General features: G+C 40.3%; 1 protein-coding gene across 4 annotated transcripts in view; it reads left to right on the top strand.

Moving 5' to 3' along the window:
- APAF1 (apoptotic peptidase activating factor 1) overlaps window positions 1-13068 on the top strand; it is an 85974-nt gene that overhangs the window by 54330 nt on the left and 18576 nt on the right. For 2 of the 4 annotated variants that reach the window (XM_039494958.1, XM_039494950.1), the window contains 4 exons: window positions 647-775; window positions 1546-1671; window positions 2225-2344; window positions 11806-11931. In XM_039494958.1, the coding sequence (XP_039350892.1) occupies window positions 647-775; window positions 1546-1671; window positions 2225-2344; window positions 11806-11931 (501 nt within the window). Of the gene's footprint in view, window positions 1-646; window positions 776-1545; window positions 1672-2224; window positions 2345-4969; window positions 6622-9519; window positions 9625-11805; window positions 11932-13068 lie in introns of those variants that run through there. The other 2 variants (XM_039494967.1, XM_039494978.1) reach the window with 2 other exon arrangements.

Below are 13068 nucleotides of genomic sequence, written 5' to 3'. Positions count from 1 at the left end.
GGACAGAGGGCTGGATATGTGTGTGGGGGGGTGCAGGGGTCAGGGCATAGGTCTGGGGTGCTCGGCTCATAGGGGTGCTCCCAGCGGGGGGCTGGAGGCGATATGCCCTGATTCCACCCCTTTCCCCAGGGCCCCGTCTGTCCCCACCTCTTTTCTGCCTCCTCCCCCGAGCAGTGAGCACGCTGTGGCTCCCCTTCCCCTCCCCCTCCCAAGGACGATCAGCTGATCAGCATGGGAAGGAGAGGAGGAGGGGCAGGGGGAAGAATCGGGGGAGTAGGGAGCTTGGCTGCTGGCAGGACCAAGCTTCTGCCTCCGCAGGAGAGAGCAGTGGGCAGAGGGACTAAGTGGGGTCAGGACCGCGGCAGGTAACAGCGTGCCATTAAAAATCAGCTTGCGTGCCGGCTTTGGCACGCGTGCCGCAGGTTGCCGACCCCTGATATAAGGTCTCTGAGAAAGGAGTGAGTCTGTTAATTTAAGGAACCACATTCTTCCCAGTTGAACACATGTTGAGTGCTTTAAACTACTACTAATGATCATAGTTTATTACTTGCCAGCAGTAAAGTACATATAAATCTTATACAGTTTTTATTGAGCAGCTAAGTAATAGTCATAATACAGTATAATTATTATAATTTTATGTTTGCAGCTTCTTGATGTTATAACCAGTGACTTGTTAGCAGAAGTCCTTATAAGTCACCACACTACAATCCAGTACTGTGACTTTTGTCCTGACAATCAGTTGGTAGCAGTTGCTTTATCACATTATTCTGTTGAGGTAAGTGACTGTCCTTGTTAACATAATTTAAATAGTCCTCCTGGGATACTATATGGAGAAAATGGGGTGTCTAAATCCATTAGTTTTGGAGAGCTAGAACTTTTCAATAACTGCACATGTGCGTATGTGTGCAAAATGAACTTAATTACTTTAGTATTCTTAGCACATAATGTAATATCTTAATTTCATTTTTTATTTATTTTTTTACCCATTTTATTAGTTATAATTTTGAATGATGAAATAGTTTTTATATTTTCACATAAGCCGCAAAATGAACATTTTATTTAATTGTACACGTTAAAAGAAAAATAAATCAGAAAAACTCAGTCTTCAAGAGATAATATGGTATAAAAGACTCTTGTACATTATACCGGTACATTACAGGGTTTTTGACCATTCAGCCAAGTGAAAAACACTAAGTAGTGGATGGAATACTTACTTCATCCATTCTAGTCCCAAAACATTTGAGTATCATATTTTCTAAAACAGACACATTTAAGTCTACATTTGAGCACTACATATATTAGATTGATTTAGTTATACAACTGAGAAGGCTGATCTTTCAAAGAATAAATATCTATAGTAAATAGTGACAGCAGAAGACAACTCCATGTTACAGTTAGTATATTCAGGATGAGGACTGAAAGCAAACAAATACTAGTAGAAAAAATTGGTATGTCCTTAGGTACTATTGTATGTGCTTTGTGTTTCGTACTTAGAATGTAGTGGTGATATAGTTGGGCTCTTGCTTTGTTATATTTTTGCTGTAGTTATGGAATACAGAATCTTTTTTAAAAGTAGCTGATTGCAGAGGACATCTGAGTTGGGTTCACTGTGTGACATTTTCTCCTGATGGATCTTTATTTCTGACATCGTCGGATGACCAGACAATTAGGGTAAGGTAACTTATTTCCAGTTGTATGGGCATATTTACATGTTGTTACTTGTTTAGGATACACACGTGTATAATATCTGTGCTATATTTTTTGATCCCTAAATTCCTGTGATAAACTGCAGTGCTACCATTAGCAGAGGTGACCCTGTTCTCTTTCTTGTTGTTTCTTTCCCGACTTCCATAATCAGTATTCATACTTCTTATGCAAATGACATATATAATGCAATAGCTGGTACTTTCATTTTAAAAATTCTTTTCTTTGATTTCAAGTTAGGAACCGATGAACTTTGCGCATGTGACTTCTGAGTAGAAGTATAGGCGAGTCAGTCAGTATGGGAAAAATATCAATATTGCATTTTATCTGTTTGGATTGTACATCCCTTCCTAGTAATCTAATAACTTAAAACCATTAAAAGTATTGAGCAGTTATTCTCAATGATTTAAAATTATTCCATTTATGAGTTTCTTACTTTTTGTATGTACCCTTATGTATTGACTGAAAGTTTTATATCCTGTTCTTTATAGAACCTTTGATACATTATTCCCTTTAACAGATCTGGGAGTCAAGTAAGGTATGCAAGTCCTCTGCTGTTGTGTTAAAACGTGAACTAGATGTCGTGTTCCAGGATGATGGACTGATGGTTTTAGCCATTCTTAATCAGCAACATCTACAAGTAAGTGTATTTCTGCATGGACTTCAATTCATAAATCAATAATATGCCCAAGGGTCTCTATAATCTACAGAAAAAGCACATTAAGAATTAAGTTATTTTTCTTTTTGATTTTAAGCATTTGGATCTGGCATGTAAATGGCTACTGTTCCGTAATTTACTCTTTAAAGGATTGAATTACTGTACATTAGGTCCAGACAAAGGAGCTATGGCTATTTTAATGATCAAGACCTGTTAAAGTTTGTGGGCTTTTTCCCTTGAAAAGGAAGATATGCAAATTGAAGTTAACTGCATTGAGAAGGGTAGAGGGCCCTTTCTGTTATAAAATAACTGTTCTTTACTAGATGTATACCTTATATTTTATTAATTTTGGGTACAATATTTCTGTATGGGCTAAAAATACAAATTGTTGTTGATACGCTGGAGAAATTAAGCATACCAAATACTTTAAACACACACGTAGCTGCCTTCACTTTTGTAATAGAAATATTTTTGAATTAGCATGTATCCTTCCATAATTTTGTGAAGTTATATCAGTTATGTGGTGTGACATCCTGTAGAAGTGATGCATCAAGTGGCTAGTGTAGCTAATTTAGAACACTGACATGCTTAACTACAGTAGCTTACAAGAAAACATGCTTATATTCATTTTTTGTTACAAAATGCTGTCTCTTCAGAATTTGTCAAAATGTTTTTCATATTAAATGTCAGCAATTCCTTTCACGTAAGTATGTTGCAGTTTAACTTTTTATTTTTTTAGAAGTCCGATCAGACAATTACTTAAATATACTAAGTTGTCAATTAATGGCCTTCCCTATACAAATTTTTGCATCATCTTTATGTATGTATGTCTGAAATGCAGGTTGTCTTAAAAGATCCTGAATCCATCCTTTAAAAAGATGGACCCAAGCCACAAGGCTTGGATCCAGATTTTCTCATAGTTTTGGCATGTTTAGACCCCCCCCCCCCTCTCTCTCTCTCTCTCTCTCTCTCTTATCCTTGAACTGTAAAATCCTGGAGTATCAAAAAAGTTCTAAAACAAAGGTAAATTGAAAGTAGAGCATAAATAGCGGGGTGAGCAGAATTAAATAATTTAGACTTTTCTTGACAGTTTCTTTAGGGACAAGAAGTAGCTGCAGAATGTGTTTACAAGACCCCAGTACGTCTGACAAAATAGATAGGGTGGAACACTCTGTCACTAACCCTTTCTGAATGCTTTCTTGCTGTGCGGGACACTAACAGCATCTTAGGTATTATACCCATTATGGACGAAATTCTGCCCATCCATGTGCAACTTGTGTCTTCTGTGGGAGTTCTGCATGCAGAGGCACTAAGGAAACTGGATCCTAAGACAAACTATCTAAAAATCTTGCTTGCTGGGGATACACTAAGTGTTTGTAGGCCATGGAAGAGACAGAATGAGATAATCCTTGTAGCTGAAAGTATTTTTTCAGCCTTTAAAACGCCTTTTCTACCCAAAGCAAATTGAAAAATTTAAAGCATCAGTAATGACAAGGGGGAACTTTTTTTACTCAGTATACAATTGTGTGTATGACTTCACTAGTCCTTCTGCAGATCCCACAAGAATTTATGCTGAAGTGATGCATTTTAAAGCAATGGCACTAACTTTTATAGCTGTGAAAACTGAACGCCATATTGCATGGCACCAGCAAAGTGATCTACATTTCCTGTGTAGTAATTCAGACTGTCAAATTCTAAAAATTTTCTGCTGGTGAATGACAACTGTCTAATGTCAACATTATCAATATTCTTATCTGAGAGCACTGAATGAAATATTAAGGAATCGGCATCTTCCCCCAATTCTGTTATTTGTTCACCTATAATTAGTCTTCATTAAGCATTTATTTTCAAGTATAATTGTTTGAGTCTTATTGTCTGTGTACATACATATATGTTTGTCTTCTGGCTTTTTAATGTTTTGGGTTTTTGACTTTCGTTTTAACCATAACATTTCAAATGGAAAGTAGAATTCGGTGTTTCTTGATAAGGGAGTCAAAAACATTTGTATGTGATGTTATATCCACTGACTTTTTCTTTCAAGTTTTTTACTTTTTTTTAGAGCTAAATGCTGCCTTCAGATCAATTCCATGAATCTCTAAAGAATTGTGAATGAAGTAATTGAGAGACTGATAAAACTCTTTCATACTTAATCTATCCTCCAAAAAATCTGGCATAACACATAAAATGCAGAGACACATGAACTGTCATGTCACAATAGACCAGTGGTTCTTTTAGTCTGGTATTCAGTTTTACTGGTTAATTTAAATTCTTCAGGCTCTGTCTACAGGAGCTTTTTCTCTTCACATCTCCCACTACTACAGCTTTACTAGTGGTGGCAGTAGTGTGAGTGCTAATGAAGATAGGTCTCCAGAGTTTTAACCAGTGTTATCTAGACCTGCCTTTGACCAGGAGAGCAACTATTTCAGTTACTTTGTATCAGGCCATGTTTGGCTGGCAGGAGGCCTGGCAGCCCTTCCTTGGTGAACTTCAAAAAAATTGTTCTGGCTGCCCATAATATGTAGTGTCAGGGGATAGCTGAAACTGATTGTTCTGCTGCTTTCCTTTGCATGGGGTATATCTGGGTCATATCCATTCTTCTGATTAAAGGAGGCTGTTACAGCATTCCATTTGTGCAAGCCTGGCTGAAGTGGAACCTACCTGACAACTTCCCTTCAGAAGTTTGCGCCCGTGCAGGAGGAAACATGGAATCTTAGGTACCCCATCCTTTTTACCTTTTAGTCTAAGAGCCCATAAAGGGATTTTCCTCTTTGCTGGGACCTTTTACCTACTTCCCCCCCCTCTTTTTCTTTCTCCTCTCCTATTTTCTGTCTTTCCCCCACCTCCATCTCCTCACCAAACTGTCTGTCTCTTCCTTTGCTTGGAGAACCTGCATCAAGGCTAATTAAAAGACCTGTATTGATGCAATAGGCCATCTTCCCTTTCCTCCAAAGGTACCAAATGTTTTTCTACTCAGAGCTGCTGTACCCCATCCCCTTTTATGGGACTGTTTTAAGTAGGAGGACATGGAACCTGTGGAACTGGTTGGAGCCCCACCAGAGAACCCAGCAGAACCAGAATTATTGGTTCAGAGCCAACAAAGGCATTAAAAGAAAGACATTTGCATCATACTTTATACAGCAAAGCCTGGCAGAGGAGGAATGCAGTAAATGAGGTGAAAATTCTTATAAGGCAAGCTCACCAACTTCTCCACATCAACCAAGTGGCTTCTCTGTCTTCTGTTTCATTAGTTGGCACCCCTTTCCATTCCGTCCATGGATATACTGCATTCAATAGATATCACTGCAGGAAAGCTGGCAGATCATCTTCTGCAACCCAGAGATTTCCTCTTGCTCATTTCCTAGTACAGGTTACTGCAGGGGCACCCTCCGCCTGTGCTAAAAATTTGATACATGACTACAGAAGTGTGCTGCATTTGATACATGACTACAGAAAAGCTGCAAGATTTCAATCCAGCTATGCATGGAGATCCTTTCTTACTCAGTACATAGTACATATTGCTCCAAGGACACTCTCCATCAGCAATCTCAACAATAAAAGGAATGTACTACCCCTTGATTTATTTCTCCTTGCTCCTTCCAACAGAGATGCTAGAGAGTAAATAAAAATGAGGAGGCTCTCAGAAAATTCCTCAGCTGACCCTGATTTGACTCCTCCTTGAAGGAGTGAGAGTTACCTGAATCCTGTTTGGAAAAACATCACACACATCCACTTCCTAGTGGATTCAACCAGGGTTGAATGGGACCAGCTGTCTAGAAGGTAATACGTCCATCTGATCATCGATAAAAGTTGATAGGATGCTACCATAGGGCCAGAATTGATGCCACTGTGATTGTAGTAGGTCAGATAGTTATTTCCATTGACTCTATCTTCTGAGGGATCAAGTAGACAGAAAGAGGGCCCTGACTTTGCAGATGCTATGAAGCAGAGGTGACACCATGCCTCAGTCATCTACGTCACTATGTAACTGCACTCCTTCACCTTAACAAGCTATTTCTCTAGGACATCCCTGTCACAGCACACTTAACTAAAACACAATTTGTTGCAGCAGACAACGTGCACAAACCCTACTGAACGCTGGTTTTGGCGCCTCATTCATCATAGCTCATACCACTTGAACGCCTTCCAGTTTTCCATTTTGCTCCAGTTGAGTAAAAAGAGATTTATAGTTCTTCACTTGGAAGGCAGACCAGCAGGAGAAGCAGCTGATGGAATCTACCTCTTACCAGTTTTTCCTTGACAAAGTGGCAGTGTAGTCCTCTGCAAACAAGTGCTCACTCGCATCCTCATTGCAGGTGCTTCCTATGTACGTACTGATACTGTAGAACCAGTGGAAGGGAATCATGATTGAGCTGAGGGAAGTTGCAGAAAAGGGACCTTCAGAATTCAGGTCATTACACCTCAAGTGACACAGTGCATTCCGTATTACCAGCTGCCAGAATCTGAAACCCCCTCATTTGATGAAGGCATCTTTCCTGCTTCCTCCTAGTCTGGAAAAGATCTTCTACAAACAAATGAGACCTGGAGAAAATAAAAAAGAATTTGCATTTGGTCTTTGAAAGATTCAGAAAGTATTGTTTTCACTTCCATTCTGAAGAAGTTGCAAGGAGTCAGAGCTGTCAGATCTAAGAACCTTGACAGATGCACCAGATCTAAGGGATTGTGAATGGAAACTTTCTTCCATGCTAATGAGTGTTCCATTCACAGGATTTTTTTAAAGTCAGTAGGCCTCAAGGAGAAGCCTACCATCATATCAAATCACCACATGCCACTAGGAGTTTCCTCAGTTTTGCAGACACATCCTTCCATTATAAATACAAGGGGTCCCAGTTTATCCTTGTAATAATGCCCAGAACATTCACCAAGGAATACACTTGTGTCCATTTCTGGATAACATGTTTGCAAGATATGTTGATTGCTAGAGGACACACATAGCAATAGAGCTCTCACTGGGATCCTCTTTTGGGGTCATATCCCCAAACAAATAACCCGACATCTGTATTACAGGTCACAGGGAAGCAATGCTAATGTTTCACTAGTCTTTTTTAATGATGGTCCAGGACAATGGCCCTAAAGGGAGTTGTAAATGTAACAGAAGAACACCTGATCAGATACATGTCATAGCCAGGAGAGTGCAGTTTGTTTCAGTGGAGTCCCTTGAAGCTGGCTAAGCCACTCATCAGGGCTGGGGCAGAGGGTTGGGATGTGGGGGTGAGGGCTACAGGGTGGGGCCAGGAATGAGGGGTTCAGGGTGCAGGAGGGGGTTCAGGACTGGGGCAGAGGGTTGGGATGCAGGAGGGGGGGTGAGGGCTCTGGCTGGGGGTGTGGGCTCTGGGGTGCCGGGGATGAGGAGTATGGGGTGCAGCCCCCAGCCCTCTCCCTACTGGCAGCAGCTAGCTCCAGAGAAGGGGCCCCTCTCTCTCCTCCAGCAGCAGGGAGCGCCAGGGGAGAGGCCCACACCAGCCCTGCAAGCCCCAACTTGCTCTCCTCCCCAGTTCCCACCTACCTCCTGCCTCTCTCCTCTCCAGGTCCCTGCTGCGTGGCCCTTTAGAGCTGCTGCGTGGCTATTTATAGCCTGCTGAATAGTCACGCAGCTTAGAGGGAACTTAGTGAGCTGCACTTAGGGTTGATGGGAACTGCCACTGGCTCATGGGCCTTGTAATGAAGAACACTACCTTATAGGTAGACTCAAGATGCTCAATCTATTTAGTTTAACAAAGAGGAGGTTAAGAGATGACTTGATTACAGTCTATAAGGTGCCTGCTGGGGGGGTGGGCTGACAAATATTTGATAATGGGCTCTTCAGTCTAGCAGAGAAAAGTATAACATGATCCAATGACTAAAAGTTGAAGCTGGACAAATTCAGACTGGAAATGAGGTGTACGTTTTTAACGTTGAGGGTAATTAATCATTGGAACAATTAATCAAGGGTCATGATTAATTCTCCATCACTGGCAATTTTTAAATCAAGATTGGATCTTGGTTTCTTTTTTTTTTTCTTTTTTTTTTCTTTGAGACCTGCTCTGATTCAAAAGGAATTATTCTGGGGAAATTGTGTGACCTGTATTATGCAGGAGGTCAGAGTAAATGATCACAATGGTCCCCTTTGGCCTTGGAATCTATGTATCTGTGACTTGTAAGGCCAGTTCAATGTTAAGCAGAAATTCAAAGAGTAGAATTGAACTCTCAACTTGTTACGCTTTGTCTCTCAATAGCGCTTACCCTGCAGCATTACTTTTTTGTTAGGGAGGGGAAAAAAACACTTTTTAAATTTTATAAAAGAACAATAGAGAAAATTAAAAGCTTGACATGAAGAGTCGGCACTTCTGAAATTTGGGCCAAATAGTATCAGAGAATGTGGGCTAAGAATGCTTGCGGTGAACAATAAGCATCGCTGCAGGTGTATTAATTTTTTTAATTATATGAACTCTTGAATTTCACATCCTATCTACCAGAATTGATATCACATATAATTAGTGACTTAGTCTTACTGTTTGCATCACTAGAACTTAAAACAACAGCTTTTCATAGCCTTTTTTAAGTCATGGTTTGAATTAGATTAAAACTACAGAGATTAAATCTTATTTTCAAAGTAACTTCAGAAGTCATAGGTACAGATTTATCTGTACTATACATTTGCTCTATATCTATTGCCCACCTTACAATAATACCTTAGAGTAATATAACATCTTCATTAGGGACTTTGCCGTGACGGTGCTCAGCGCTTTGCAAATCCAGCAAGCTTCAAGGGGAGGGGAGCATATTCAGTACCTCAGACGGTTTGATCCTTGTTCAACTAAATTAGAAAAGCAGCATAACTTTTTGTTTTTAAAGCAAGAATAAAGCATCACAAAATGTATTTGGTTCTTTTGCAAAGCATTTTGTCTAGTTATAATATTTTGTAGTATATGTTTTAAAATTAGTAGAAGATATAATAGAGCTCTCATTGCAGCTCTCTGCTATTAAATCTTTACAGTGAAGTAGGAAGAGACTGTGTGTATATTGATGAAGTGTTGGTAAGTGAGGTTCTATTGTATACTTGACATAAACTGTTAGGTTGCATTATTTTATATTTTAAGAAATATCAAATATTTACCGACTATTGGGCAAATCTGTTACAACTATTTGGACCTTTATAGGAAAAGGCCTTTTTTCCAACATCCTTTTCTGTCTTTGGACACTTGAGCATCTATGTATTAGAGGATCTGAGTGCATAACCATATTCCTCATGGAGAAAAAAGTTGGTAAGATACTTGAACATTTTCCCAGTCTTTCTTATCTGTTTGGTTCTGTCTACCTGTTTACTCAGTACTGTCTCTTTTTCCATGTGTTTGTGTTTTTGTCATCTTACTATTTGCAGTGTTTTACATTAGAATGTGTCTTCTGCTGTCCACGTGCTTTTATCCCCTTGTCATTAAGGAATACTCGAAAGGAGTGTAAATAAAATAACTTAAAAAATTTACGAAACCTCCTCCCCCAGCAAGAAGATTTTTTTTAAAAAGCATTCGTATTTTACCTATACAATTGCAATATTTTTTATGAGGCTGTGTTAGACTCCAGAGATTTTCTGGTTCAATGATTGACTTTGAAACTGTTTTAGTCTCAAGTTCGGATATCATTTATACCTGGTTTCCACTTTTTTTTTTATAAGAAGGGATACAGAGCCATGCAATAGTTATAGTAATTCAGTATTCTCTAATTCTAGAAATACACAGTTGGATTTTTTTGAAACTTTGAAGTGGTATTGGGTGACTTAGAGGGTTTGATTATCAAGTATAGAATCTTTCTCCTCTAGGTCACAAGTTGAATTGTGTCCAAGGTTAGGAGTGACCAAGTCCTTTCCGTCTAATGGCTGGCATATGAATGTGTTGGTTCTTAAACTACTTCTCAGTGAACAGGTAGCCACTTGCCATTTTTAAAAAAAGAGTTGACGTCTGATTTTCAGAAATAGATGGACTTCAGTGTCTACTTGCACACCTAGGAAAGCTTTCCACTTTGCCTCTGCTAGTGAATTTTTTAAGCCCTTCTAACATTTTTGTGAACAATATGAACAAATTACCTATGTTCATTATCTAAAGGAGGTTAACCAATGAGAATCAGAAACCTGCCTATGGATCTAGGAAGGGACTGATATAGGAACATACAAAAATGCTGCTGGTTTTGGCCTGTGACCATCTATAGAATAACCTTCCTAGTGAAAGGTTTCAGTCTCCAGCCCATGTTAAAATCAATACATTTGTTATAAGACTCAAACCATGCTATTTTTCCTCATTGCACATGTATAGTTAGTTTTGCATATCCATGGGAGAATAGATCCCTAACATCTTGTTTTGTAAACTACTGCAAGCAAAGCTTTTTTTTCTTTTTCTTTCAGAGACAGTTTAAAACAGTGGTCACCAACTGGTCGATCATGATTGATTGGTCAATCCTAGAGTATCTCCCAGTTGATCACAATCTCTGGCAGCACAGTGGGGCTGCCGCTAAGACAGGCTCCCTGCTTGCCCCAGCCCCATGTTGCTCCTGGACGCGGCCAGCACAGCCCTGGGGATGGGGATGTAAGGGTCTCCTCTGCTAGTGCCTGTAAGCACCACCCCCGCAGCTCCTGTTGGCTGGGAATGGGTAGCTGTGGCCAATGGGAGCTGCAGGGGTGGTGCTTTCAGAGAGGGGCAGTCTGCGAAGCCACATGCCACACGCCTCCCCTCACACCGGGCTGAAGGGGTGTGTTGGCCGCTTCCAGGAGTGGCGTGGGGCCAGGGTAGGCAGGGAGCCCAGCTTAGCGGCAGCCACGCTGCGCCACCGACCGGTAACCGCTGGAGGTAAGTGCTGCCTGCTGGGAGGCTGCACCCCAACCCCCTCCCAGAGCCAGCACTCCGAGCCCCCTCCTGCACCCCAAGCCCCAGCCCTGCTCCCCCTCCCGGAGCCAGCACCCCATATCTCTTAAATTCAAAAAGTGATCTTGGGTGTAAAAAGGTTGGAGACCGCTGGTTTAAAAGAAGCTTTCACTTGTTTGTAAATCATTGCATTCCAAAGATCTTTCCATGAAGATTACATGAAAGTGATAGCTGAAGTGATGTGGACAGAGGTGACATGTAGTTAAGACCTACTGTACCCAGTTGCTAGGTGTGTAAAATCCTGACTGTATTGATGTACTTGAAAAATGTTTTGCAGGACCTGTAAAATCCTGTCATCTTAAATTTGTTTTGTCCAAAAAACAAGTGCCTAGAGCTAGTTATACAGCTTTTATAACTTCTTTCTGAGTTAGAAAAGCACATTTGAATGTACTATATCCTATCTTCAAGTAGGTAAGCTAATACAGTGGTGGTCTGATGTTGGGTCCCACCAAAGATGTAGGTTTGTCATGTGTTTTAAAGTAAAGATGCTGTACAAAGTTGCTATAATTTAATAATCCACATTTTTGGTTGCAGCTAATTAATGGAAATACAGGCCATACTGACTATCTGACTGAAGCCCAGGAATCTCTTATTTGCTGCTGTTGCCTAAGTGAAGATCTTCAATATGCAGCATTTGGAGAGGAGAATGGAACAGTAAAGGTACTGTACCCTGATTTTTGGGCAGTATTGAGTAAATCCACTGGTTAGTGTTTCTAAAGATTTTTGACTAGCTTTCTTTAACACAAAAGTAACATTCTTGTTTAAATTCTAGAAAGAGAGAGGGTAAGTAATTCAGATCCTGCTTATACTCTTGAAGATTAAAAGAAATGCTATTGTAAACCTGTTTTATGGGAAATCAACAGTGGGAATGGCTTTAGGGAAGGAAAACTGAGAGGTAATCCGTGAGGAGTTTCCTCAGAATTCTGTCATCAGGGTTTTCTCCCCTTCTAGCAAAAGAAGCAAGATGTTGGATCACAGACCCCAATATCTGCATGGATCTAGGGGTCTACTGGAGGGCCTATGCCTCCGTGCTGCCTGCATGGTCCCCTTTAGCTGTCCTCTGCTCCCTCTCAGAATAGCTACAGTGGGTTCCAGAATGTGCAGAGAGAGTACTGCTTGGAACTTAATAGAGCCTCATGTCCTGAGTAGATTCCTGATGCAACTGGAAGTACTAGGAAAAGGGAGAACAATATATTCCCTAGCTGCCATGCATGTTTGGAGACTAAAACATTTATTATCCAGTTTATAAATATCAGAACTGTCTTGGCATTTATCCCCCATACTTTTGTCCGCTCACATAAAAGGAGGGAGGGATAGCTCAGTGGTTTGAGCATTGGCCTGCTAAACCTTGAGGGGGCCATGTAGGGATCTGGGGCAAAAACCAGTACTTGGTCCTGCTAGTGAAGGCAGAGGGCTGGACTCAATGACTTTCAGGGTCCCTTCCAGTTCTGTGAGATAGGTATATCTCCATATATGAGTCAGCAGAGTGTTAACAGTAGTAGTGCCTTACACTTGTTGGCCACTTGACTCATTTCACATTTCTCATTGCAGAGACAAGACAAATTTTGAAAAATTGCACTTGCTTGTTCATCTGTTTATGGCTGAGCATAACATAAATTTAGAGGTCAATTTGCTGTGTTGCAATCATGTTAACATAAAACATGAAACATATAACATGTTGATAAATTGTATAGTCAGTAGTTTGACCACACTTTGGTTTGTTATGAAATATATTTAAAAGACCAAATAAACTATGTGAGTTAGGTTTATTGATACAAGCCAATAATAATATAGTAC

This window comes from Mauremys reevesii, linkage group 1 (assembly GCF_016161935.1).
Source record: "Mauremys reevesii isolate NIE-2019 linkage group 1, ASM1616193v1, whole genome shotgun sequence".
In the NCBI taxonomy this organism is placed as follows: domain Eukaryota; kingdom Metazoa; phylum Chordata; order Testudines; family Geoemydidae; genus Mauremys; species Mauremys reevesii.
Note: the sequence above shows the minus strand (reverse complement) of the source record. Positions and strands in the feature narration are given on the sequence as shown.